The sequence below is a fragment of the Apodemus sylvaticus genome, chromosome 9, assembly GCF_947179515.1.
Source record: "Apodemus sylvaticus chromosome 9, mApoSyl1.1, whole genome shotgun sequence".
In the NCBI taxonomy this organism is placed as follows: domain Eukaryota; kingdom Metazoa; phylum Chordata; class Mammalia; order Rodentia; family Muridae; genus Apodemus; species Apodemus sylvaticus.
Window position 1 is genome coordinate 32,778,830 of NC_067480.1, and position 27,703 is coordinate 32,806,532.

At 39.0% G+C, this 27,703-nt stretch overlaps 1 protein-coding gene across 12 annotated transcripts in view; it reads left to right on the plus strand.

Moving 5' to 3' along the window:
- Dock10 (dedicator of cytokinesis 10) overlaps nucleotides 1–27,703 on the plus strand; it is a 263,483-nt gene that overhangs the window by 223,505 nt on the left and 12,275 nt on the right. For 11 of the 12 annotated variants that reach the window (XM_052192769.1, XM_052192770.1, XM_052192771.1 and 8 more), the window contains exons 35-51: nucleotides 213–334; nucleotides 431–545; nucleotides 638–704; nucleotides 933–980; nucleotides 2,317–2,418; nucleotides 3,659–3,783; nucleotides 4,628–4,740; nucleotides 7,061–7,198; nucleotides 8,821–9,003; nucleotides 10,018–10,128; nucleotides 11,006–11,221; nucleotides 12,601–12,658; nucleotides 12,976–13,065; nucleotides 14,711–14,817; nucleotides 16,994–17,116; nucleotides 17,253–17,366; nucleotides 25,139–25,285. In XM_052192769.1, coding sequence (XP_052048729.1) covers nucleotides 213–334; nucleotides 431–545; nucleotides 638–704; nucleotides 933–980; nucleotides 2,317–2,418; nucleotides 3,659–3,783; nucleotides 4,628–4,740; nucleotides 7,061–7,198; nucleotides 8,821–9,003; nucleotides 10,018–10,128; nucleotides 11,006–11,221; nucleotides 12,601–12,658; nucleotides 12,976–13,065; nucleotides 14,711–14,817; nucleotides 16,994–17,116; nucleotides 17,253–17,366; nucleotides 25,139–25,285 — 1,979 coding nt within the window. The remainder of the gene's footprint in view (nucleotides 1–212; nucleotides 335–430; nucleotides 546–637; nucleotides 705–932; nucleotides 981–2,316; nucleotides 2,419–3,658; nucleotides 3,784–4,627; nucleotides 4,741–7,060; nucleotides 7,199–8,820; nucleotides 9,004–10,017; nucleotides 10,129–11,005; nucleotides 11,222–12,600; nucleotides 12,659–12,975; nucleotides 13,066–14,710; nucleotides 14,818–16,993; nucleotides 17,117–17,252; nucleotides 17,367–25,138; nucleotides 25,286–27,703) is intronic. The other variant, XM_052192768.1, reaches the window with a different exon arrangement.

A 27,703-nucleotide genomic window follows, 5' to 3' on the forward strand; every position in this document is an offset into this window, starting at 1 on the left:
CACTTAAAACGGTTTCAATGTTTCTAGATCCATTGTGGCCACCATTGCAATGCTTTAAATGTTACATAGCTTCCAAGTCAGTCCCAGATTCTATTTCACAAACCTGTATCCACCTCAGCAATGAGCAACCCTGTTTCCTCACGTTCCTCTTGTTCTTGTTTGTGCTCATACATCTCTCATCACCATACGTGTGCTGTGGCTTCTGTTTACAGCATTTTCATCAATAGCTATTTCTACAGTGAACCACGCAGATTCCAGAGCATCCTTAGCGAGCCTCGACTCCAACCCAAGTACCACAGAGAAGAGCAGTGAGAAGACAGACAACTGTGAAAAGGTGCAGCTTCTCTCCGTGCTACACATGTCAAACACCGCAACTACAAGCCAGAACGCTCTCAGTCTTACTTATCCCTATTGGCCCTTTGATTCCCAGATCCCAAGGCCCTTGTCTTTGATTGGGTCAACACTTCGCTTTGACAAATTAGATCAAGCAGAAACCAGGAGTCTTCTTATGTGTTTTCTTCATATTATGAAGACCATCTCACATGGTAAGTGGAATGTCTTCAAGTCAATTTAAAAGAAGAAAAAGAAAAAAACCGACATTTCCAAGTGCCTCATGCCATATTGTGTTTCTTTCTAGAGACTCTGATTGCCTACTGGCAGAGAGCACCCAGTCCAGAGGTGTCAGACTTCTTCAGCATCTTGGAGTAAGTTTAAGGTTGATCCAATAACTTATTTTCTGGAACTTTCAAAATAGCTCACTATACAGCTCTTCATTCAAAGAAGCCCTATGGTAAATAACTATCAACAATCATATATGGAATATGTAAAGAAAATGTACTATTTTTCTTTCCATATATTTAGATGAATTGTTATGTTATATGTATAAATTAAGGATTGTGAATAATTAGAATGTCCTTTTTTTCCCTTTCTAGTGTTTGTCTTCAGAATTTTAGATACCTAGGGAAACGCAATATAATAAGGTAATTGTTTTAAATTCTAGTAGACTAATATAGTCTTTAAAAAAAAACTATGGACCTTTGACTGTGGCTCAGTGAGTGAAGTACTTACCATGCAAGAATGAAGACCTGGGTTTGGATCCCAGACCCCACATAAAGCCAGACACAAGGAAGTGGTCTATAATCCCAATGTTCCTGTGAGAACTCTCTTCCTGCTGGAAGCTCTCAGGCCAGATAGTCTAGCATTCACAGTGGTGCACAAGAAACCCTGTCTCAGACAAGTAGAAGGGGAGAGCTAATGCCGAAGGTTGATCTCTGACCTTCTGAAGAATATCAGGATTGGGGAGGAAGGATATTTCATGATATAGAGATTTATGTACATAGATCGGTAGATGATAGATAGATAGATAGATAGATAGATAGATAGATAGATGAACTAGAGAGATATAGTAGATGCTGGTGATAGAAGATAGATAGAAGACAGACAGATAGATAGATAGATAGATAGATAGATAGATAGATAGATAGATAGATAGATGAACTAGAGAGATATAGTAGATGCTGGTGATAGATAGATGGATGGATGGATAGATAGATAGATAGATAGATAGATAGATAGATAGATAGATGAACTAGAGAGATATAGTAGATGCTGGTGATGGATGGATGGATAGATAGATAGATAGATAGATAGATAGACAGATTAGATAAAGTAGATGCTGGTGATAGATAGATATATAGATGGATACATAGATAGACACAAATTTACATGAGTGAAACACATCTGTTTAAGAAGATGCTTTTAGCAAAGTAAAAACAAAAACTAATCTAGAATTACTTCATTCTGGCACCATTCGTCACACAGACAAGAACATCCAAAGCCCTCTAATTTCCTATTCTCAGAAGAAACTAAAATGTTTATTTTTATTTTGCTTATATATATATGGCATTGGGCTGTGTGCATCTGCGTGTGTTTGCATGCAACCAGAGGTTGCCATTAGGTATCTTCCTTGAACACTCTTCACCAAAAAATACCAAGTCAACATCTCTTCACCTGAAGCCAGAGTTTACCAATATGGTTATTCTAGCTAGCCATCTTGCCCAGCGGATCCCTGATTCTGCATCTTGAGACTGGGACTATAGATGGGCTTCCATTTACATAGATGCTGCAGTTCAGAAGGCAGGTCCTCACACTTTCTTTCATAGCAAGTTCTCTACCACGTGAACCAGCCCCTTGCTTTGCATTAACTCACAGAATATGAAATGTCGCATTGTTCAGCAGTTGCTTGTCACTTGCCATTCTGTTTTTATGTGTAAGTTATAAATGAGCAACTGTGGTTTAAACCTGTGTTCTTTGCAGGAAAATTGCTGCAGCGTTTAAGTTTGTGCAGTCTACCCAGAACAATGGAACTCTGAAGGGATCCAATCCTTCCTGCCAGGCGTCAGGTCTCTTGTCGCAATGGTAATGTCACCTTGGCTTGGTATTTAAAATCGCATGTGTGCTGTTTATAGGTGAACATGCATGTGTGAGGGTGGATACACTCATGTCATATGTCATATACATATGTCAAAACAAGTGTGATTTTAAGAAGCTTAATATGTTTATCTGATGAAAAATTTTAGCTGCTTTTCCAGCTCCCTCACTAACTTAAAAACAGAAATGAAGTACTACGGTTTATTTAATGTTCAGTTAAAGCACAATGCCTTAAATGAATAAAAGATTAATAGGTATTTCAATTTAGCTAAACCCTAAAGGTGCACAGAATTCAAATAAAATGCCCCACTAGTTCTTAGCAATATAGGAAAAAGGCACTCTGGAATCATGACTCCAGTTCTGATGAGTACTTAAAAGATTTTCTTAGTGTTCTTGAAACTCATGTTCTTTAAAGGGTCAGAGGCCATGTGAAAGCTGGAGTCCCCTACTCACAAGTCCCCTAAAATTACCTACTTACTGGCTGAACTCCAATTTTGCAGACTTTGCTCACTCCCTCCTTAACCTGCCCAGTCAGAATCAGTTGCCCTGAAATTCCACCTCCAAAATCCTCTGGGTCTAACAATTAAAAATTGTTTCCCAAAACTTTTCTGAGTTTGATTTATTCTCCTCAGGCATATCGTAAGAATATGTGATGTGGGTATTTTAGAAAAGAGCTTTAGGAAGAAATAGGAACCTGAATATAGTCAATAAATAACAAAATAAATATGGCTGCCATCCATGCGGACCTATAGAAATGAGCTTCCAGTGAGACAGTGAATTTAAAAGATGTAACCATGGGTTTGCTTTGCAAACTGTAATACAAGAGAACACAATAAAGAATTGCTTCACATGTTTCATAGCAATTGTAACTCACCTAAGTTCACCACAGTTTGCCATCCATGATGGACAAGTCTTAAGGTTCCCCCTTATTGATTGGACAGATCATACTGACCCTCATGTCCTGGAAGCCAGGGCTTTTCCCTCCCTTTCAGACTGAAATGAGCTCAAAACCTGGGAGAAATTTTCAATCCCCCAAATCCCAGCCACATGTCCCAGAACTCATTGCTCCTTTAGATGGAGACACCATCCAGATTTCATAGGTTACAGAAAGCAAAAGTTGACTCTCCCCAGATTCAGCCCAGACAGGTCCTTTCAACTATCTGAATAAATACTGGTTAGGCAGGGCATTGCTGGGTGGAGTCAGCTATAATTCTCATCTCTGTTCCAGGATGCACACGACTTCCGGCCACGAGGGACATAAGCAGCACAGGTCTCAGACTTTACCTATAATCCGAGGCAAAAATGCACTTTCCAACCCCAAACTTTTACAGATGTTGGACAACACCATGAACAGTAAGTGAACCGGAAGCAATTCTCTCAGCAGGTATGTAGGACAGGAAATGCATTGTGTGAGAGACAGAGGAATGTTGCCATGCTGGGGAAACCACCATTCTGAAGGCCATTGCTTGGGCCTGCAAGTATTTCTTCAAAGAAAGAATCAACAGAGTGTAGCTATGCAGAAAAATTTAAAATGCCTTCAACAGGGAAGAAAATGGAAAAATGAAACTCAGTGTAATAGTCTCAGGGTAGCTCGTATAGGTACTTTTGGTGTTGTGAGGATTACAGGGCTCTCTCCTAACCGGGCAATTATTGTTGACTCTAGAGGAAGAGAATGAAAATGTCCATCTCCCACAAGCAATAACCATGACATCAGGACTTCAGAGATACATTACGTCCAGCTTGGCAATACGATAGAAATAGAATCTGGTGTTGTGAAGTGTGGAAATTATGAGCACATGGCCCATGGTTACTTGTTTAAATCTATGTTGCCTTAATCTCTAAACACACAATGTGGCTTTATGCGGAGGATGTTTGTGTAGACTGTCCACTGAGACCGTACATTTAGTCTGTTAGCCCAGAAGCAAGATCTTTAAACAGGCTAATGATAGAAAAAAAATGTGATCCTGCTGATTAAAGAAAAAGAACTTTAAAAGTAATAGAAATTCTGCAGCTGATGCATGGAAGAGGCACACATATTTTAATTGAGGCAATAAATGAAATTGATCAAATAAAGGTACTTCGATTTTCTAAATTATTCATCAAAATACCAGTAAATCCTGTGATAGAAGGAAATGTTTCACTGGACATAGAGAATTGTCTTACATGTTTACGCACTGTTCTATTTTTTATTTTGCAGGCAATTCCAACGAAATAGACATTGTCCACCACGTAGACACAGAGGCTAACATAGCCACTGAGGTTTGCCTCACTATTCTGGACCTGCTGTCTCTCTTCACCCAGGTCCACCAGGTGAATACGATCATAATGTTTTCTAGAAAAATGATGCTTTGGGAGGATGGGGAGAGTCATGAGAAGCCAAGAACACTTTTTAAAGGATGATTTATGAAATCAATTAATCTGAGGTAAATCAACTTCCACAGTGTTGGGAAGCATTTTAAATGAGATTCTCCAAGTTTGCCAGAGGTTGACTAACACTCACTCAGGTCTATCACTGTTGTCAATATTATCTTTCATCCCATTTCCTCTTCCCGTGCTGCCAGGCATCTATGATGAGTGAGAACAGACTCTTTATTTTTTTAATAATAAACTATATACTTCTATTAACATAATTAGTAATGTGAGATGTAATGACAGGAACAAATGTTGAGAAGTGTATCCCTCAATGATTTTGACATTGTATGAATCTTATGGTTTCTTCACACTAGATAGCAAATATATTACTATGCCATAAAATCTTATTGAATGATCATATGTTATTGTGTTATATGTGACTATACTACTGTGTAATATAATTATGTTATTGCTGCAGTTTGGGTACCAAGTCTTCAATCCAGGAGTCTTTGTCAGACATTGAAGACTCCATATTTTTTTAACATAAAAACAAAAGACAAGCAGTGCTATCCTTTAACTGATGACTATATTTTTTTAAAAAATGCTAATTTCAAGCATCTTTTCTTATTTGTTAGATATACAACATTGGTGAGATGTTACCATGATGTATTTAATAAAATTTCTAATGCTAACAAGACTGTCCATACCTCATTTTAACAAATATTTAGAGAAATGATAATTCTCATTCATAGAAAGTAAGAATGGGAAAAGACAAGTTGGAAACACTGTGGTAGTTTCTTTAAAAACTAAATATGGAGCTGGAGAGATAACTTAGTGGTTAAGTATTGAATTCAGTTCCCAACACCCACATTGGAACACTTGCAGCTGCATGTATTATCAGTTCCAGGCAATCTCATGCCATCATCTAGTCTACATACATACATCTTCATACACATGGCACACACACACTAACACATGCATTAATTAAAATAAAATAAATATTTTAAATGCTAAGTATATACCTATCAGGGGACTAACCATTTGTTAGTAACAGCTGACCAAGGAGAAATAAAAGCACCTACCCATATAAGACTTTGCACACAAGTGTGCATAACATATTTATTTTAAATAACAAAAACCACTGGAAACAACCCAACGTGTATATCAACAGGAAATGTATACCATACATGAAGCTTCAGAAGGCAAACCAGAAACGACTACTTTGTTGTTGCACTTAGAAGATGCTATTTAATAGAAACAACAGATTGGCAACTAATTAGACATATGGAGATAACACAGGAATACAGGGTAGCAAACATGTGTATGAACACCTTAGGAAGTGGTGGATGTTTTATTTTCTTGACTGTGGTGGTTTTGTGTGTGTATATATCAAAGGTGAATTTATGCAGTTGTACTTTCAGAATGTATACAATTTCTCCCACCAGTTACATTTTATTTATTTTTTATTTTTTTAAATATTTTTATTTTCTATATTCTTTGTTTACATTCCAAATGATTTCCCCTTTCCCGGATCCCCCCTCCCCATATGTCCCATAAACCTTCTTCTCTCCATCCATTCTCCAATCACCTCCCAGTTGCATTTTAATAATGTTCCTAAAAACATTTACAGCTCAACCAAATGAATGCCCTTTCAGGACTGTACCAGGAAAGGTTAGATCTGTTAAATAAAACCTTTCCCTCCAGCAGTATTACACCGAGAGAGCCTTGCTTTCAAGTAAAACATGGTGGGAGAAAAACACAACCCGATTTTGATTCTTTCTTCCCTGATGGACATATGCCTTGAAAAGCACACAGTTGAAAGGTTCCCCAGTCCCTATCCTTCACCTTGTCCTCCCCTCCATGACCTAACCCACTAGCCACACACCAGCCACTCTGTTCTTTCTCAACCTTGAACTCACAAGCTTCTCTTCAACCCGAGACTCTGGCTCCATGGCAATCCTCCCAGGTTTCTATGAGACACATGCCTTCAGCTCCATTCATCCTCTGGACAGATCTCTGCTGACCCTCTTAAGCGAAGTAATCCACAACCCACAACAGCTTTCTGTAACATCTTCCTATTCTAGTTACTGCCTCATCTGGGTTTACTTTGGTTTGGTTTTAACACTGCTGTATCAGCTTCTCTGAGAACATGGGAAAATCATATCTGCTTCTCTCTCTCAGGATTGTGTGCAATACATGGTAGGTTCATAATAAATGTTTCTAAAGGAAAGCAATTGCTCCTCTACTTATCCTGAATAACAGCTATTCTGAATTTCAGAGACAGCTCCAACAATCTGACTGTCAAAACTCACTCATGAAAAGGGTCTTTGATACTTACATGCTGTTTTTCCAAGTCAACCAGTCAGCCGCAGCCCTGAAACACGTGTTTGCTTCTTTGAGACTGTTTGTGTGCAAGGTAAGGATGCTCCAGGTCCTAAGGAAAGTTCACCCTTACAAATACAGAGGCAGATGTTTACAGCCAACCATTGGACTGAGCACAGGGTCCCTAATGGAGGAGTTAGAGAAAGGGCTAAAGGAAATGAAGAGGTTTGCAACCTCATAGGAAGAACAACAATATCAACCAACCAGAACCTGCCCCCCCCCAGAGCTCCCAGGGACTAAACCATCAACCAAGGGGTACACATGGCTCTAGCTGTATATGTAGCAGATGATGACCTTGTGAGGAGGCATCAATGGGAGGAGAGGTCCTTGGTCATATGAAGGCTCAATGATGTTCCATTGTAGGGGACTCAAAGGTGGGAAAGTGGGAAGGGAAACAACCTCATAGAAATAGGAGGAGGGAGAATAGGACAGGGGCAATATGGGAGGTGGGACTGGGGAAGGGGATAACATTTGAAATGTAAATAAAGAATATATCTAATAAAAAACAATAAACACTTAATAATCTATGCATCTCTCAGTGTGCAGAGCAGGTTTGTTTCATGCTATTTTGATATCACTAGATACCAGTCGTTTGCTGTTTTAGTGGTGAAATTAGTTAAACCGCTTTGACTCCCGGTGGGTCAAGTGTACACTGCACCCACCCAAGAGCTCTTTAGATTCACAAATGGAAGACAGACAGACAGACAGACAGACACACACACACACAAGCTGATTTTAATATGCCTAGATGAGCTCAATGGCTGGACACTTCTAAACCTCCCAGCAGCTAGCACACACCTCCCTCCTGTATTCCTGACTTAACACCTTCTAAATCTATATTTTATCTTTGTTGCTCTGTTACCTTCTGGGCAGGCCCCCATTGGGCAACATTCCCTTTCCACCAACAATGTAGGATGCTTTCTCTCCTGCAGTTCTTAAATCTGATTAGTTTCCCTCTGAGTCATGGAGATTCTCCCTTTTCTATCCTCTCTCTCAGTCCCTTGTCCATGCAAAGACCCACCCCATCTCCTTGCCCAGCCATTGGCTGTATGGCAATTCTTTATTATCAATCAAAGGCAGCTGGGGACAGGGACCCTCAGGTCTAGAAGCGTGGCTTTTGGGAGCCAAAATAAGACAATGCATTAGAACCAATTCCCAGCAGCTGTCTCAAAATGAGTGGAATACCAAAATGTGGTGGTACTATCTGGTGACCAATTATGTAGTTGCTTGGATTTTTTAGCATAGAAATTTTGATGAACAGAAGGGTGGAAAGGAGGGAGGGGGGGCAAAAGGAAGGAGATAAGGAGGGAGGGAAGAAGGAAGGAAGGAAAATAAAATATCAAGTTAAGGCTTACATACCAAGTAACTAGATCTGCCATCTTTGAAGATGACCATAAACAGCATCTGATATAACAGTGTCAAATGAATAATGGAATGGAACATTTCAAAGACATCATCATGCACTTTGGGTTGCTGTCAGTTATTGATGCAAGAGAAAAATTAACACAAAAGAAGAGCTTACTGAACTTGGACTGCAAGGATAGACGTTTGCCTCCATCTGCTGCAAATGGAGAGAGTGTATTTTTGAATAGCATTTTCGTCTACAGTTTGAAACATGAAAGAACATGGCTCACTATCACTCTTCCATCCCTCCAGTTTCCTTCAGCGTTTTTCCAAGGGCCTGCTGACCTCTGTGGCTCATTCTGCTATGAAGTCCTAAAATGCTGTAACCACAGGTCACGGTTGACTCAGATGGAAGCTTCAGCACTTCTCTACTTCTTCATGAGGAAGAACTTTGAATTTAACAAGCAGAAGTCAATAGTCCGGTCTCACTTACAAGTAAGCCCTACCAGTTTCCATTAATGTTATTATTAAAATAACTGGTGTGTTTGGACAGTGAGTGAAGCATCCCATTCCCAGGCAACCTGTCAACTGAGTTTCTAAACTCCACTCTCCACTTGGTCCTGGTTTATATAAGAGGAGAGCTGGAGAGAAGTCAATGGATTGCAGCTTATGCTGCCACTTGAGCTTGGGTTTCTTCTGCCAGTACACTAGAATCTCATGGAATAAGCAACTCTGAGAGTTATGGTTAATCTAGGAAGCCAAATCAAGCCAAAAAGACTTTCTGCAAGGCATCTCAAGATAAGAGTCTTGCATCTTTCCCTGGGTGTTTATAGTTATAATAATGGCATTTATTGAACTTTCTAGGAAAATGTACGGCATATTTGTCTAGTCCAGTCAATGTCCTTAAAAGTACAGTTTTTAGATTAGAGATGTGACTCAGTCTGTGGAGTGTGTGCCTAGCAAGCCTAGAGACATGGGTTCAAGCCCTAAAACCCATGTTAGAAGCCAGGTACAATGGTATGTGCTTGTAATCTCAGCACTGAGGTCTCTGAGATAGGAAGATCCCATGGGCTCGATGGCCACCTAGTCTAACCTATCCTAGTGAGTGCTAGATCCTGAGAGATCCTGTCGCAATGACAAAATGGATGATATCTGAAGATCGGCATTCAAAGTTGATCTCCAGACTTGACACACACATCTGCTCCCATACAGCCATGTCCTCACTTCCCACATGCATCCATAAACCACAAAATGTAAATTCATTTTGCTTTAGACTAGTGGTTCTCAACCTGTGGGTTGCAACCCCTTTGGGTTCCATATCAGATACCCTTCATATCAGATATCTATGTTACAATTCATAACAGTAACAAAATCACAGTTATGAAGTAACAACGAAAATAATTTTATGGTTGGGAGGGTCACTGCAACATGAGGAACTGTATTAAAGGGTCAAAACATTAGGAAGGTTGAGAAACACTGGTTTAGAGGTTCATTTTCCTTTTTTTCCAGCTCATCAAAGCAGTGAGCCAGTTAATAGCTGACGCGGGGATTGGAGGGTCTCGCTTTCAACACTCGCTTGCAATCACCAACAACTTTGCCAATGGAGATAAGCAGATGAAAGTAAGAGATACTTCATGGGCTTTTTTTAAAGAATCGGAAATAAAGTGAAGTGGGGTTTATTTGACATATCAAAACCATGAGTTACTTATAAATTCTGTATATAGTTTATCAAGATTTTGACCACTCATACATATCCTTTGCTTATTTAAATTGGAATCGTTAGGTCTCACACTTTCAGTACATGCTGTTTTAGGTAGAATTTCTGAGACCTTTGATTGTTTCATAACAAAATTTTCCAGATGCACCATCATTTATGAATAATCATCATAAACAAACTTATCTCTCCCTCTACTTATTATTTTAGTGCCTTTAGAAGACTAAAGGTAGAAAAGACTTTAATCATAGCTTGATCTAGAGATCAAGAGAGAGCTTTGAACTTCCCCCCACCCCCGTTGCTTTATTCCATCAGTTAATTGTTTCACTTATAGCTGTCTCTGGATTCGCCTCTAAAGTATAATGACACTGGTGTTAAGAGTAGAAAGACCCTTCTTCAAACACTACCAATTCAGGTAAAATGGAATGTCCTTGATCTCCATATTTATCAAGAATATGACTGGTCAGTCCAGGGCTACATGCCATCAATAGGAATAGCATTAAAACTTGTTTAAATGACATAGACCAGTGTCAGAGAGAACTGAATTTTAAGGTCATCCAGGAAAATATTACTAGGAAGTTGGACTATAAGGCAATAAAGTTGACCATGCTTCTTATTACCAAATGTTTAAATATAGTCACAATTAATATACATGATACAGACATCTATTAGTACTATATAAAACATAAAAGCATGTGGTACCCAGCACTAATTAAGAGGATAGGATGAAGTTAACAAAGGAATGCTGAACAGATAGTGACCCAGGCTCTCTCTTTTCCAAAGAACAGCAATTTCCCAGCAGAGGTGAAAGATCTGACTAAACGTATAAGGACTGTTTTAATGGCCACAGCCCAGATGAAAGAGCATGAAAAGGACCCTGAGATGCTGGTGGACCTTCAGTACAGCCTAGCAAATTCCTATGCAAGTACCCCTGAGCTACGCAGGACCTGGCTGGAAAGCATGGCCAAGATTCATGCAAGAAATGGAGACCTATCCGAGGTGATGAACAAAGACTCGCTCATTCTTAATCAACATTGCCTTCCTTATCTGAATAATTGGCTTTAAATGTATACCACATAGTATAAAACATACCCTATTTCTACCAATATAAAAATATACATCTACATATCAAGTACTTTATATGTAGGGCTCAATGACATCTGATTCTAAGTAGAGGACATTGATTGTGGCCAGATATAGATGTGGCAACATCCATTGTTTGAAATGCAATATACAAATAGATGTCTAAAACTTGAATCTAAAGACAGTGGTGTTCAAAGTATTCAAAACTTAGCAATTACATCAGCGTTAATATTCTGTGTTTTCAAACTTGTTCCCTGAAATTGAAGTGAAACAGGAAAGCTTGCTGCTTTGGTAAGTTTATCAAATTGCATCTGAATCAGCCATGGAGAAGAAAGTCCCTGTGTGAGGATTATAAATCAATACTTGACTTTTCTGTGGCAGTTGTAATGCTGGATAGATTTATGTACAGCGAAGTGGCAATTTATAGCATCCAGGGGCTTCTGAGTTCTCACTAGGGAAGTTCTGCCTTTTCCCAGAACTATACCCCTTTGGAATAGGAGCTACATCTTCTAGGATAAGCCTAAAGCCTAAAACTTTATCTAGGATAATCTTAAAAGATAAGCATTTGGTAATCAGCGACTCTAGAACAGAAACCAGAAGCCTGGCTTGGCCACAGTTTGGTGAAGATTTCCAGTTCCCATTAACTTATCTGAAATGGCAAAATCCATTCATGAAACCTTAAAAGAAGAAATCTGAAGTCATGGGACCTTCATCAAGTCAATAGTTAACGTTCACAGCAGTAATCGAAGCATCTGAAGGAGAAATGAAACATCGCCAATGTAATCAGTTTGAGGAGGACCTGCTGGTTACATTAACTCACACACTATAACCAAGTGCTAAATGATGAGGCAACTATTCCAAAAGCAAGAGAAACTAAAGAGGAACCAGCATTAGAGGCAGAAAATTTGAGAAGGCAGGTGTTTTCTATTTCCATTTTTTTTTCTCCAGATACTAGCGTCTATATATTTGAGAAGAAAATAGATGCATAGCTTTTAAATAACAATAAATTAATAAAGGAAGGAATGTTATTTTGTGGGAAAGATGTTTAGTATAGCTCATTCATCCCATTTCAAATCTATATCAAGAAAAAGAAACAAAAATATCCCCAAATATTTATTTTATTCTTGATGATGAACTTTGAAAAAGTCCAATAGATTGACATTTTCACTTCTTTCAAAATGAAGAGTTAGTCTCCATGAAATATTCTAGGAGAGCACACTGACTCCCCTTGGGAAGCCACGGGTTTCATGAAAAGTTAAATCCGTCCTTGAAATCTGTTTTCTGTTTTGTTATAGGCTGCTATGTGTTACATCCATATAGCTGCACTTATCGCGGAATACCTGAAGCGCAAGGGTAAGAGGGCATTGTAAAGGGGCTAAGAGCCTGGAGATCATCATACTGGAACCTAACCTCATAAATGCATTAAATTTATGATTTATTAAATAACTTTTACTTTTATAGACATTTATTATTATGCTCAACTCTAATGTTTTTAATTCTGTGATGTCACTGGCATATTCATGTGATGTACAGTAAAGCTAACTGGATGGTCAACTTCGTGATTCAAAATGATGATTTTGATGTCTCATTGATTAACAATTTGTGGTTCCATAAACTTGTATTAACAAGTACATGCAGCCATGCCCTAACCTCATCTTGCACTACCATAGGTTACTGGAAAATGGAAAAGATTTGCACACCACCAGAAGACACCCACCCCTGTGATAGCAACTTATTACTAACCACTCCAGGCGGAGGAAGTGAGTTGATCTAACTGTGCTCATTTGCCTTTGATGCTGAGGAAATCAACTTTACAGCTGCAGGAAACTTCCGTCAATGTGTTCTTAGAAGCAAAAGCCATGACCTGAAATCAGGTCAACAGAATTTACTGTATAAAAAGCTTAAACTTCAACCACTCAGAAACCACATCCTAAACTTAACAAGTTTAGTTTTTCTTCCCAATTCTCAGCAAACAGAATATTATCCAGTCTTCAGGATTATGTATTATGGCCATACCTCTCTGCATGCTGGTTTGCTATTAAAATCTTAGCTTGAAAGTGATAAACCATACAAACTTGCAAGAAGAATCTAGTTTGTGAGCCTGATAGTTTATTCAAAGTAAGAGTGTAGACATATACATTTAGATAAATGTGTATACCTTTATGATTGGTATATATGCCTTTACATTTTACTACTTAAAGACTATGTATCTAAGTGATAGAATAATTGCTTAGCAAGTATAAGCCTTCGTGTTTGATTTCCAGCATTGCAAAATTAACAATAATAACCATAATAATAATAATTTACTCTAACGATTTATAATACATGATTGATGATATTTACTTTCATTCTAAATATTCCACCTTAAAGGTCTAAAACAACATTTTGTAAAAACTATACTTTCTTTGCGTAAAAATGTGGCTGTATCATTCCTACATTTTATCTAAAATCTCTTTAAACAATCCTGAACAACAGTCTACTTGATAACATTATTTCAACTTGCAAATTGTTATTGAAAACTCAGTGTAGAGTTTGAATCAAAGTACCCAAACAAAATGAAAATGGACTTTTATTTTCAGTATTTCAGAAGCACAATTCCATTCCTATTCATTTAAGCATGAGTCCATTTTCAAAAAGGTGTCAAGTGTCTAATGCATTAGAACCAAATCACCTAAATGAACTGCGAGACAGTGAATTCTCTTGCTTGGGGCCCTCAGAAAAGACAGATCTATACCACAAAAGCAGATCCACCGTAAAACCCTTCTTACTGTTGTGTGCCAAATGCACACCAGTTTTTACATGCAAGTCATCAGACATCACTTTATCAGCATGCCTGCCAGCTCAGCCATTGGTCATCTTTAGATCTGGTAGAGCAACATAAAGACTTCCACATTTTATCTAAAACCAAACTGAAGAAAAGTGATAAAAGCGTCAAGTGTCAGTTCATGTCCCAGTTTCTTCTGTGACTCTTAACTACTCAAGCATTTTAAACCATCCGTGCTATTTGGGATGTAATAATGCTGATGCCGTGCCCTTTCTATTAGAAAGTGATACACTTAGGAGAGAACATGGAAATGGGAAGATGAGCCCTCATGCTTCATGAATGTGTATTGGTATTTATCAGCACATATCTGAATCCCATTGGTATATTTGAAATCTCTAATATGATTTTATATTATAAAGTTTCAGAGCTAGAGAAGTACATGATCCCTTTCTTACAATGTGCATCTGATTAAAAAAAAAACATATCAGTAAACACAGGCAATGCCAGAACCATGATCTCACCATCATGGGCCTTTCATGAGCTACGATACTGCCAAGCCTAACCTCCTGAACCAAGCCATGTTCTAATCCCAATACGAATTGCCTAAGATAATATCTCATTGTCCTTGATTCCCTCCCAAGGCATGTTCTCTATGGGTTGGCCAGCTTTCCTGAGCATCACCCCGAACATTAAAGAAGAAGGAGCGATGAAAGAGGATTCTGGAATGCAAGACACCCCGTACAACGAGGTAAGATACAAGTTGATCTACTGTCTTGATGAAGTTTAAAATTCCAGTGAATTGTGATTTTTATGTGCATTCAAAAGTCAGATAATATAGTTCTGCATTATGACTTTAATAAACAAAATGATGTTGAGGCTCAAATAAGCAAGAGATTAATACTGTTTAAGTTCCATGGATAAAGCATAATCTTCATTGAAATTTTAAGCTGGGACTGATTTGTTTCTGATGAACTCAGATGTATACAGTGAGCTCTCCCAAATGATACATAATCTCTATGCTCTAATAAAATGTAGTAAGGATACCAATGTTTTTTATGAACTTGACACAGTAGTTTTTCACACAAGTTTATTTATTTACAAATTTGGCACAGTAACAGGGCTCACAATTTCTGTGGGAAAACCTTCTGATATAGAAGCTAATCAGTTCCCATGAAAAGGTAGTTTTCTAGCAAGAATAACAAACAATAATTGTGGTGAATAAAACAGTTTCCTTCACCAAGAAATGCAGTATTCCATAAGCTATATTTTTTAAGTCTTAATGTTATATAGATGTAGAAAAATGGAAATTTGGGAGATAGATTTTTATGAACTTTAGCTTTGCGTATACTGCATATGACTATAGTAAATTAAAAGATACTGTCAGAAATATTCAAACAATAATTATAAACTTGCTTTAGAGATTATAAGTTTTCACATAGTTGGATATATTAGTTAATCTACAACTACTCTAAAATATCTAAAATACATTGTATTAAGGACAGGAAAACAAAGAGTAATAAGGCATAATCCCTGCTTTTGAAGAATTCAGAATTTTGGAAATAAAATCTTCCTTCAATGTGAAAAGTAGCCCATCCTGATTAGATATCCAATAACAATAAATTGAGATGTTGTATTTTTGTAATTAGAAAATGACAGTTTTCTACATAAAAGTGGTTGTAATGGAGGTGACAGGGTATCAGTAAAAGCTCTCTATATTTGATTCTAAATATTGATATTAGGCAGAACAAGGTATGGTAGATTGCTTTTGCTATTCTGTGGGTTCTTCTTCTTCCATCCTTCTCCACCCCCTTTCTTCTACCCTTTCAACCCCCTAACACTAACTAAGAGAGAATAGAAAGATAGAGGGGAAAGGAAACAGATCCTTGAATAAAGTCAGGGGTCAGAAAGAAGGTAATGCTCTCATTAGACCACTTTCTGTGGATTAGGGGGGTTAGTTCCTTGGGGCAAATTTGCTCTTTGCCATCAGAATATCTAATTTCTTCTCATTGTTATTTCTTCTCTGTGCATGACAACAAACTGTGACCACCAACAACCAACCAACGACCTACCCTGCCTCACGGGGTCCTAGAATGTATATTCCCTCTTAAAAAGTACCCAGAATTCTGAATGTCATACAGTCAGTCACAGAAACTCTGCAGCTGGCAAAATCACACCCCAGCCAAAGCACGAGGCAACCTGAAGCAACCCATTATCCCATAGCTAGGATCAAAAAAAACCCAAAAAACTATTCTTATAGTATTTCTGTGTTTTAACTCTAAAATTCTCACTACAAGGTGTCACAGAGGAAAGGAATGTTCTAGCTTGTGCAGTAGCAGCATGGGTGACAGTATAGAGGGCCGAAGCACTCTAAGGATGGGGAGAGAGACTGGAAAGCTGGAGCCAGAGGGGAAAACAAAAAAACAAGGGCAGAGTGCTAAAAAGGGATCGTGGGCCACCTTGAGAGTCAGTCTGGAGAGAATAGATAGTGTTATGTAAACTGGACTTCCACAAAGGCTTATGGGTGCAGAGATCTCATGAGTGGTATGTTTTAAAAAGAAATATCACTTTAGAGCAGACATTGGAGAGAAACACCTATTTGTTAGAAAGCTATTCCAGGTCTGGGAGTAAAGGGGTGGGGGTGGGAGCTGAGCATTAGTGACAGTGGCAATGGAAAGAACTGAAAAGGTCTGAGCTTAGTTCGCCTGCCTCGTGGGTTAGGAGATGATGAGAAGATGGGAATCCAAGATGGCACTGTGATCCCATGGCGGGCTGTAAATGTCAGTAATAAAGATCGGGAATCAAAAAAATCACACTGTGAAAAGACTTAAAGCTGAGATGGTTTCAGAACCGAGTTTCAGAAATGAGCCACATCTTCAAACATATTAAAAAAAAAAAAAAACATCCTTTTCTCCGGGGACTTGCAGAACATCCTGGTGGAGCAGCTGTACATGTGTGTGGAGTTCCTTTGGAAGTCTGAACGATATGAACTCATCGCTGACGTCAATAAACCCATCATTGCTGTCTTTGAAAAGCAACGAGACTTCAAAGTATGTGATCTAAACTCTGAAAAGCCACAGTCTTTTTTACTTTAAGTTGACAAATGACCTACAGCATTGAAACATAACAGGCTCTCCCTTCTGTGTTAGCATTTTTCTCATAAAACCCTCTGGGTTTTTGTTTCAGAAATTATCAGATCTCTATTATGATATCCACCGGTCCTATCTGAAAGTGGCAGAGGTGGTGAATTCGGAGAAGCGATTGTTTGGTCGTTACTACAGAGTAGCATTTTATGGGCAGGTAAGTTTGTTGGAAGTAACATGGCCTGACCACTCAGTTCAGTTTGTCACCTTCTATTCTTTGTAAGACATCTGATGACATGCACCGGTAGACTGTGGAAAAGATTAGTCTGAACCTACTTGGGTGTTTCTACAGATGTGACCATTTATCAGTTTGCCCATAGGATTGTATTAAGCACACATAGGTGGAGAAATCCATGAAACTTATTACAAGTTAAGCTAAAAAAGAGTGAGCTCTAACTTTTAGAAATAGAAGAAGCTCCTTTTTAATTATTCTCTGCTTTGCATTTTATCCTAATATACCTAACAGGTTTATGTGATAGATTAAAGTGAAATTGAATCAGATATGCTTTAAGAAATAGCATCTATAGCACTCTAAATTGACCACTATTTCCAACCATTGACTTTACAGTCTTATAAGTTGTATCTCCTGTTTGTTTCAAAGCAGACCATTACAGGGCTATACTGTTTCCTAAGTCATGGGCCAACATTATTTTAAAGTTGTCTCTCTCAGTGATCTGTATCAGCAACAAATAAGATTAAAGATGTTAACTAGCCATAGCGTCAGCCTGAAGAGATGTGTCACACACTAATTATGAATAGTTCTATATAGTGATGCTGTAAATGGTATAAACTCAGGAACATCACATCACAGTCCCTTTTCCAAAAGGCTACACCATCCTTCTGTCTTAGCAGAAGTTTTTCTGACGTTTGTAGACAGATGCACCAGCCAGAGGTGGCTCTCCGCTGACCTCTCGCTTGCTTTCCTTTCCCTCATATGAGGCACAATTGCTCACAGCTTCTTTTTCTCCTCAGAATCTCTTAAGACTACAGATAGAGTCTACAGTGTTGTGATTACAGATACATTTTCCCCTTTAGCAAAGTCTTTAGCAAAATTTTCCTCTGATCACTAAAGATACCTTGAAGACTAACTTCTGATTCTGTCTATCTGGAAAGGACCCTTAAGTAGTCACCTCCATAATCAATCTCATCCCGCCTGGATTTTTCTCAGTTCTAAATGCCATCGCAACTGCAGAGTCAGAGAAACCTAGTGGTATGAGAACAGTCTATAAGGAAAAGGTAATTATAGGCATGCGAAAGGGGAATACAAAGAATGTTAAGCTAGCTTTGGTGTGTCTGTTGAGGAAGAAAGAAATGTAGAGGACCCTCAGACGAGAGGAGATAGTGTTTGGGAAGAAATAAACAATGTGTGGCCTTGGCAAAGCATTAGCAAGAAAAATAACATAAAATCCCACCAAGAAAGGGGTCCGGGGGACTGAATGAGTTGAGGAAAAACTAAGGCTAACCTAGCAGCAGAACAATGGCCTGTAGGGGGCGCTTTGCTAGCCAGGATATAATGGCAAATCTTTGGGTGATCTTGCCAATGCAAAAGAAATGGCGTTCCATTTTCCATTGACGGTTTGCCTGGTCATGCAAACCGACATGTGAGGTGCAAGCTGGTGGATATTTGGAGTGAGCTTTGCTGCCTCCCAACTAGTTTTTAATGCAGATGTTTGCTCTTTTCTCTCTTTGGTTTGGATTGTTCCAGGCTGTGGTAAGTTCATCTTCTCTGTGTCCCATTGCATGCACTAATAATCCTCACACTCGCCTCCTTATGGCTTACTCAACCTTAACACTTGTGTACAGATGGACATTTGGTAAAAAAAAAAAGAAAAAGAAAAAGAAATTGAGAGAGCTGCTTTGATTTGTTTTGGAAGCATCTTTCATTTCTTAAGCTAAATTCTGTTTATTCCAGTTACCTGAATTACAAAAAAAAAAAAAAAAGTATCATTTTATGCAGATTGTCTTTCTCCAAAAGAGGAAAGGATGTAATCTAGAAGCTTACACACACACACACACACAAGACAGATATGAATATCATGTATTTTAAATAGATGCAGAATGGAGATCACCTGCTTATTTGACAATATCAGAATCAAACCTTCTGGCCGCAGTTCTCAACCTTCCTGTCACTGTGACCCTCTAATACAGTTCTTCATGTTGTGGTGACCCCCAACAATAAAATGATTTGCTACTTTGTAACTGTAATTTTGCTGTTATGAATTGTAAAGCAAATATCTGATATATTGGATATATGATATGTGAGACCCCTAAGGGCGTTGTGATCCACAGGTTGAGAACCACTGCCTTATGGCGTGAAAGATGTCAGAAGTTGGAATAATGACTGTTTACAAGGAATTACAGTTCTTCCCAGACTCCTTTGCTAGGAAGCCCTTTGAGAGATAGGGCTCTGTATTAGCAGATTCTGACCATTTTCAAAGGTGATAGTAGCAGTTCCAAACACAAAGAATCAAGGAGAATAAACCTTCACCCAACAGACAAAGTCTTCAGAGATGCAGAAAGAGGTAAAGAAAGATCTAGAACATAGAGCAGAAATTACTTGGCAATATCAAAAGCTTTCAGAAAACCATCTTTGAAATTGCCTATCTTTAGCCATTATATTAACCTACAAAAATGACATATTTGTGTAGTTTGATATAGTTATTGTCCATTAAGTCAGGAAGTAATATTCTTTCAAGATCTACACTGTCAGCATTTAGCTCTTCTTATCTGAACAATGCATTTTTTTTGTAATTCTATAAATTCCTTCCCACCTCCATGCCATATGTGTATTTTATACCTTCATTTACAAACTTGGACTCATGAGTCCTTAACTGACCTACTAGAAAAATACTCAGAAAACCATGTACTAAATAGACAGAGGGGGCCATTGGGGGATGACCTAACTTTGTTCTTTTCACAGATTTCTTAAAAACGTGCTGCTGGTGCCATCTGACTTCTTCTGTAACACTGGCAGGACTATCAATTTTGCTTTTGGTTAACGAAAATAAATCCAATTATAGCTTAAAAGAGAAAACATTTTGTCATTATGTGCAAACCTGATAATAGTACCTAAACATGGACCTCAATACATATCACGATCAGCTGCCTTTGAACAAGGAGAACCTGTAGAGTTCATCCTGATAAGTTAAAAATTAGAGCTTTAATAATCATTATGCAAATGATATTCAAATGCACATGCCCTGGGCTCCAACCAGCAAGTGTGAATTGCCGTATTCAACAGCAATAGACAGCTCCAATCCCTTCTCCTTGATGAGAAGCAAACCAAAGTAGACTTGCATATCCTCCTGAACCTGTATAGAATGCAGGTTCAAAAACTCAGAAAGGAACTACTCGGTGCATGATTAGCATAATACCCATCCTAAAATAAATAAATAAATAAATAAACTTCTTATTCAAGATGGCATTTTATATTCCTCTAAAACACACCTTTAACATCCACATTGATGCATCATGCAAAAACAATGATGCGAATATAACACTAAGTAGACTCTAGGTCTGTGCAACATCCTTTGAGGACACATTAGAGTCCTCTGTGGACAGGTGCTTTTATTTTTTTGTACTGGCTAGGGTGTTTAATATTAGCCAAGTTTGTAATGAGTGAGACATTAGCAAACAAGTTGAAAACTCTTTTTTCACAGCAGGGACTTTTTTACATAAAAACATGCAAGTCGTGCATAACATGGAGTTTCTCACACAGCACCTGGCACTATTGGCTACAGATCTAGCAGCCTGCAAAGAGCATCTCTCCAAGTTCCCTCAAGGATCCATTGCCAGAGTAAGGAAATAGCAGTAGCAATTAAACACTGCCTGAAATCAGGGAAACCCTTAGGAGCTGCCCTTTAGCAAGAACGCAAGCCAACAAATGCTTGTTGCACAGCTTCAACAATAGAGCTACCCCTGGAATTAATTAGCTGAAAAAACTTGACGGGGGAGATTTATTCAGTGCATCAATGATCATGGATTGTATGACTCTCAATCATGCCTCTTTTGGTATAGATGCATTTCAGAATGTGAATGAAAAAGAACTTGAAGGGAAGAAGGTACATACATGTGTAAATAACATCTCTACTTTGGAATGTGATATACTCTTTCAGCTCTGCCTATATGAAAGTCACTAATCTATCTAGCCATCCATCCATCCATTATCTATTTCTTTCTTTCTTTCTATCATCTATCTATCTATATCTCTCTCATGTGTGAGAGGGAGTTTAAACATAACCAATGAATTCCTATTTACCAAGAACAATTTCCCTGCTCCTTGTGTCCTCCCATCTCAAGGCATTTAGCCCTACTACTAACATTTTCTGCACTGATTCTTCTTGGACTGCATTGTTTTATTTGTGAACTTTGGACCATTCTGCAGCAGGGGCACTTATTTGACATCCTAGTTCTGATCCAAGGGCACTTCAATATCCTGAAGAACTTAGAAAGAAAAATCTAGAAGGAATCAATCATTTTATTTGTCATTTAATTTAGTGGATTTTTATCCATAATTACTGCCTTAAGGTTTCACAGTCTATGTGTGTTACCTCTACTGACCCCAATTACTCACTTAACTAGAATGTGCTGCTTCAGAAGGACAACATATTAAGGCATATTTCGCATTATAAACTGCCTTTGAAAAAAAATCAAACCAGCTAGAGCAATGTACGGACCCCATTTTCCATTGTCTGGAAATGCAGTCAACCTGGGCACAAAGTAATTGGGAAATAGCCTCTTGGTTTGCATCACCCACACCCCACTTGTAAATCATTGACTGTGCGGGCATGTCTGAGAGTGAAGCTTTCCCTCAGGTCATGCCTTCCAGCTCAGTGGCCTCTGCCGTCCTTGATGGGTTCCCTCTCAAAATGTAAGGATCGACAGCCTAGCCTGGCCAAATCTATAAGCTTCAGAGTCCATAAGAAACCCTGTCTCAAAAACTAAAGTTGAGAGATATCCATTGTGGATATCCTTAGATCTACACACACACACACATCCCACATGCATATGCACAAGTGCGAGCACACACACATGCATATACCCCACATGCATGTGCATGCATATGCACAAGTGCTCGCATACATGGTCACTTATCATATATATATACATAGCACCAAAAGAAAACTGTAAGAGGAAATGGTCTAAGGATTGTTGTTTCTCACCAAACAGTTACCCAAATATTGTGATTCACATCAGTATACATGGTTACAGTTCTCATTCAAGAGATGCTGGAGAGTGTATTCTGAAGCAAAGAAACTGTAGCATGCTTTACATCCAAGCAGAACTCAAGCTGTTTGGAGACGGTGACATTTTTCTTGGTTGCCATCATCACAGCCATAGCTAATACTCACTAAAGGTCATTTATGGGCCAGACACTGCACCTAGGAGCTCCTAACTCAGGGCTGAATGTGTGTTCTCCATCCTACAGACCAAGGAGTCAGCACAAAAGACAGACATGGGTTCCAAAAGCATTGATAGCCACAACAGAGGCCTGCTTCATTCTGCTCCCTGCTAACTGGGATTCAGACATTTGTCAGGAGGAAAATCTACAATGAATATGTCTCTCTATACTAGGTGGGAGCAGATGGGGAAGAGAAATGGGTAGGGATGGGGGGGTAAAGTCTTTTCCTGAAATGTGAAGTCATTTTTTTTCTCTGTTGCAATTGAAGTTGTAAACATGGCTTTGGCTGAGACCGTTTGGGAATTCTGGTGTTTGCCTTCCCAAGTCTCAGTCCTCTGATCTGTCAGTCTGTAAGTTTTAGCTATTGACTCCTGATCTTGAAGCTGGCAAAAAAATCTAGAGTCATCAGTGGAAGCAGAAGAATAGGCAGGTGTCCCACGGACGGAGAATCAGCCCTCTCTCACCCCTACAGTGTCTAGGGAAACAGTCAGGAAAGCATTTCAGCTTTCTGTGCCATCATGGGCCACCTTCTAGCAGTTCAGGGTGGCCCAGGTATTCAAAATCAGCTACTGGGGTTTGAATGTTTATCAAATAAATTTTCAGTATTAGATTTTTTATAAAGAATGATGGGACATTTGCCAGCTATATTTGAAGGAAAGATGCCTTCCTGAGACATACATCTACAAACAATTTTCTTTTTCATTCATCTACTCATTTAGCAGCAAATACAGCGACCCCCTTCCGAAAGGCCAGACAATGTGTCAAAAGAGCACATGCATTGCTGTATGCCCTGAAAACACAATGTCAATTAGGAGGATAGACAAGCAGACAGGAAGTGCCTGTTTGACATGAACAGAGCTGGGAAGTGCATCCTGGGCACTGGCTTCTGCAGACCTATCACCTTCACTGATGGATAATGAGCAGTTGATGATCATCCTTCCATGAGAACAAGGGCTATGCAAGTATTTGGTACCAGACAGTTGTGAGCTTAATCATTATTCTTAGATTTCCCTATCCCATCCAAATCCAAATTATGGCATCTGTCCATAATTTTTCACAAGTAATGAATATTTTAGTCAAAAAATAGTTTTGTTCAATTTTCGTGTGTGTGTGTGTGTGTGTGTGTGTGTGAGAGAGAGAGAGAGAGAGAGAGAGAGAGAGAGAGAGAGAGAGAGGTATATGTAGGTATCTGTCACACAGAGGTGTGTGCATGTGTGTTTGCATGGGTATGGGGCACACATGTGTTGGAGGTCTAAGTGCACTTGTGTGCTCATGCATTTGGAGGCTGGGGAGAGAATCGTTTTGATAAAATTCCTACCTTCTGCAATGAGGCAGAGTCTCTCAGACAACCCCAGAGATCACTGAAGTGGGTAGTCCCATTAGCCAGCTTATTTGGCGGGGCCATGTCTCCATCTTCTGGGAACAGAATCTTAGGAAGGCAGTCCTAAGGCCTGGCTTCTGTGGATTGGAATCTCCCATACTTGTTTCCAAATGCCTAACCACAGCCATCACCCAAACCCCTCAAAAAACAATGTAAAACAAAATAATTGTTGTTTCTTCTTGGACTTGGTAATTTTACAAACCTCAAACTCAATTTATTTGTAGAGAAACGCTGCCATCAGAAGAAACTGATAGTGTAGGTTCTTCTCTCTCAGCTCATCTCGTATTCTGAGCCCACATTTATTCCACAGGGTCAGAAGGAGACATGTTCCTGTCTCTTCAAAGAGAATGAATTATAAGGAATTTCTCACTTAGTTATCTACAGATAATGGAATCTTCTTTTTCCCTGGCTTCAAACCAGACAGATTTATAATGGCTAAAACCCAGTGGGCTCTGATGGAATAAAAATGATGGCTCAGTTATTTTTAGTCCTGCAAACTCCAGCTTTTCAAAGGTTTAAAAACTGAGTAAGTTACATATAACTAGCTTGTACTCTACAGTCTTTGAAGACATATTAATGTGGGTACTTTTAAATAGCTTGTAATTGGGGTGTACCGTGTACAATTTATGTCATAATAACACTGTAAAGTGGCAGAGGTCTGCAAACAAGATGGTATAGGAACATATAGTGGCACATTTAGGTAGCCACAAGTGCTATAAGGTGTCTCCTGGGCTACATTTAAAGACTTACAGAAGACATAAAAATGGTAATGAATGCTCTAAAAATTGTCCAACATCACTCAAAATGTTGTGTTGTACTCAAGATTTCCACCAGAGGGCATTCTTCCTCCAATTTATGTGCAAACAAATTCTTCCTTTGATTTATCCAAGAAGGGAAAATATGTGTAGGATGTGTCCCTACGCCTGGCTGAGGGGGGATGTTTATGCCATTATCTGATTATGATACAATATTTTCTGCTCGTTACTTTCTCCCTTTCCGGTTTGAACTTCAGAGCTTGCTAATTAATTAATGACAACTGAAAGACTTGAACTTTTTTTTTTAAGTAAGTAATGGCTTTTTTGTCTGCCTGTGATTTGTCTCTAGAGTTCTCTAATAAAGCCAGTGGTTCCCTGTGTGTCTCCCCTAGGGATTCTTTGAGGAAGAGGAAGGTAAGGAGTATATCTATAAAGAGCCTAAGCTGACAGGGCTCTCAGAAATTTCCCAAAGACTTCTCAAGCTCTATGCAGACAAATTTGGAGCAGACAATGTGAAGATAATTCAAGATTCCAACAAGGTAAGGGAACAAGCAGTGTTTACACAATGTGACTTGACTAGGTTCTTTCTATTGTCTAGCCACTGTTTTCATTTCCTAGCTGATCATGTGAAATGAACTATCACTTCATTTTGAGACATTTTGTTTATTGGTTGGCCAGTGAGTTTTTGGATTTTTTTATTATGTCTGTATCTACATGAGTTTATGAACACAAGTTTGTGCATGTATTCACAGAGGTCAGGAGAGAGCATTGGATCCTTAGGACTCTGGAGTGACAGGTGATTGTAAACCACCATGTGGGTACTGTTAACCCAGTCCAAGAGCGGTGGGCGCTATTAAGCACTGGGTCATCTCTCCAGCACAATTATAAGTTTTTACTTGAGTAATTTTTGTATCATTTTTAGAAACCACTTATCAAGTCTTCTACTTTTCCCCACGATTAATATGCTTTTGAATAGCAGTTAAAATGATGAAGTATGTGAGCTCAGAAGCAGGATTAGGGGAAAAGCAAGAAACTTACCTGTTTGCCCAGTTCAAGAGGCCTTTGTGAGCCCCACCATTCTTAGGGCTGTCCTCTAATGGAAACAACTAGCTATTGCATGGTATTAATATCATCTGAGAGAATATTGGTATTAATATTCTTTGAGAGAATCCAAAGAAGCTTTTCTTGGCTCCAGGAAGCAACGAATCGAATCTTCTCATTAAACTACTCCCAATCTTTGCATACATTATCATTCCTCAGCCAGGCTTCAACAAGCATCTAATTACATGCCACACCCAAAGCTAGGACTTGGGACCCAGGATCTCTTCTTCTAGACATCTTAGTTCATATGCATGGAAAAAAATGATGTGAGTGGTTGACTAAACAGAATGCAATGGAGCATCATGTGTACGATCATAGAGCAATGCATGTGAAGCCCACGGCAGTTGCCTGGAGACAGCTCCGTTTGTTTTGCCAATGCTATCCAGAGGGTGTGATCACTGAGCTGTCAATAGCAGGGTCAGATGTGTTGCTGAAAGTCATAGACATTCATAGGAGCCCAACCCATGCTCATAGGAAGGACCATTTGTGTTTTAAAAAGGCAGGTCTTTGAAAGACAGACTGGACAAAAGTATGACCAAGAAGGAAAGTTGGTTTGTGACCAATGGCACAGAGTTCCACTAAGCCACCAAAAGAAGTCATTTTTCTTTCCTGCTTTCTATTACAAAGCTGATATTGGGGGAAGTTTGACACAAAACTCATGGGTGTAGGTGTAAGTCATTACAAATATATCCATCATGCTTAGATTGAAAGATACAGTTGCCTTCTCTGTGAAAGCTGGCAGAACTATTGTAGTGGTGATACAGATGAAAAAGTAAATACAAGGATGGGGGTAAAGGTTAGACTTAATATCAGAATAGCTTGGGTCTTCATTCCTCTCTACTACCACATATCAGCTGGTGATCATTAGCAACCTGTCCTGGACCTCTATTTTAATATGTAAAATTATTACAGTTATGCCTGCCCTACCATGTAAATATTAATAGCATTATAGAGCACATTCAAAAGGTCCCGAGGTCTCTAGAACTGGATAGGAAGTGGACAGATACAAAGACAGAGAAGAATTAGAAGCAGGTCCAAAACTAAAGATGTCTTCAACAAACTGGGTGAGAATCATCCTCCTTGAGTTCAAAGGAGAGCCCAAGATGTTTCCTCAGATCTCCGTGAGCTTCCCAGGCCATTTCCTTCCTGTTAGCAACCCTGGGGACCAAAGAAGAACTGGCAAAGATGTTGAACAAAATGCTTTATTGCTGAGAAAGAATCTGAGATCTGGCCATTACAAAACCTTGAAGCTGGGGAGTTGGGCAGGTAGTTAAAGCTAGTTAAAGCAAACCACACAAGCACGAGGATCTAAGGCCGCATGCTCAGAAACCCTTGTAAATGGCGGCCCACCTGCAATCTCTACCTCCAAAGGCAGGGGCCCAGGATTCCCCAGAGTAAACTGAAAAATAAGACTAATGTCATCTATCATGGGTGAGCTCTGAGAGATGTAGGTTTGACTGAGAGACCCTGCCTCGGTGTAAAAGGTAAAAAATTTAAGATGGTTCCCAGGCCTTCATATCTACATGTACACCCATAAATGTACACATGAAAAACACACACATGCGCGCGCACACACACACACACACATATGGAAAATGAAAATACAAACATTTGCAGTCATTTAACAGACAGTCAAGGAATCTTCCAGGGAGAGAGGAAGCCTTCCTCTACATCCCTACATTTCCAGTCCAAAGCCAAGGACACCAGTCTTGGCTACCCGACAGAGGAACAAAGAGATTTGTTTCCACTTTCAAGAAATTTTCACTCCGCACAGGGTAACTCACTACAGAAGAGATAAGAGTTTAAGCAATGCCCTAAGCAGAAATCTGTGTTGGAAAGACCCACAAGGCAGCTGC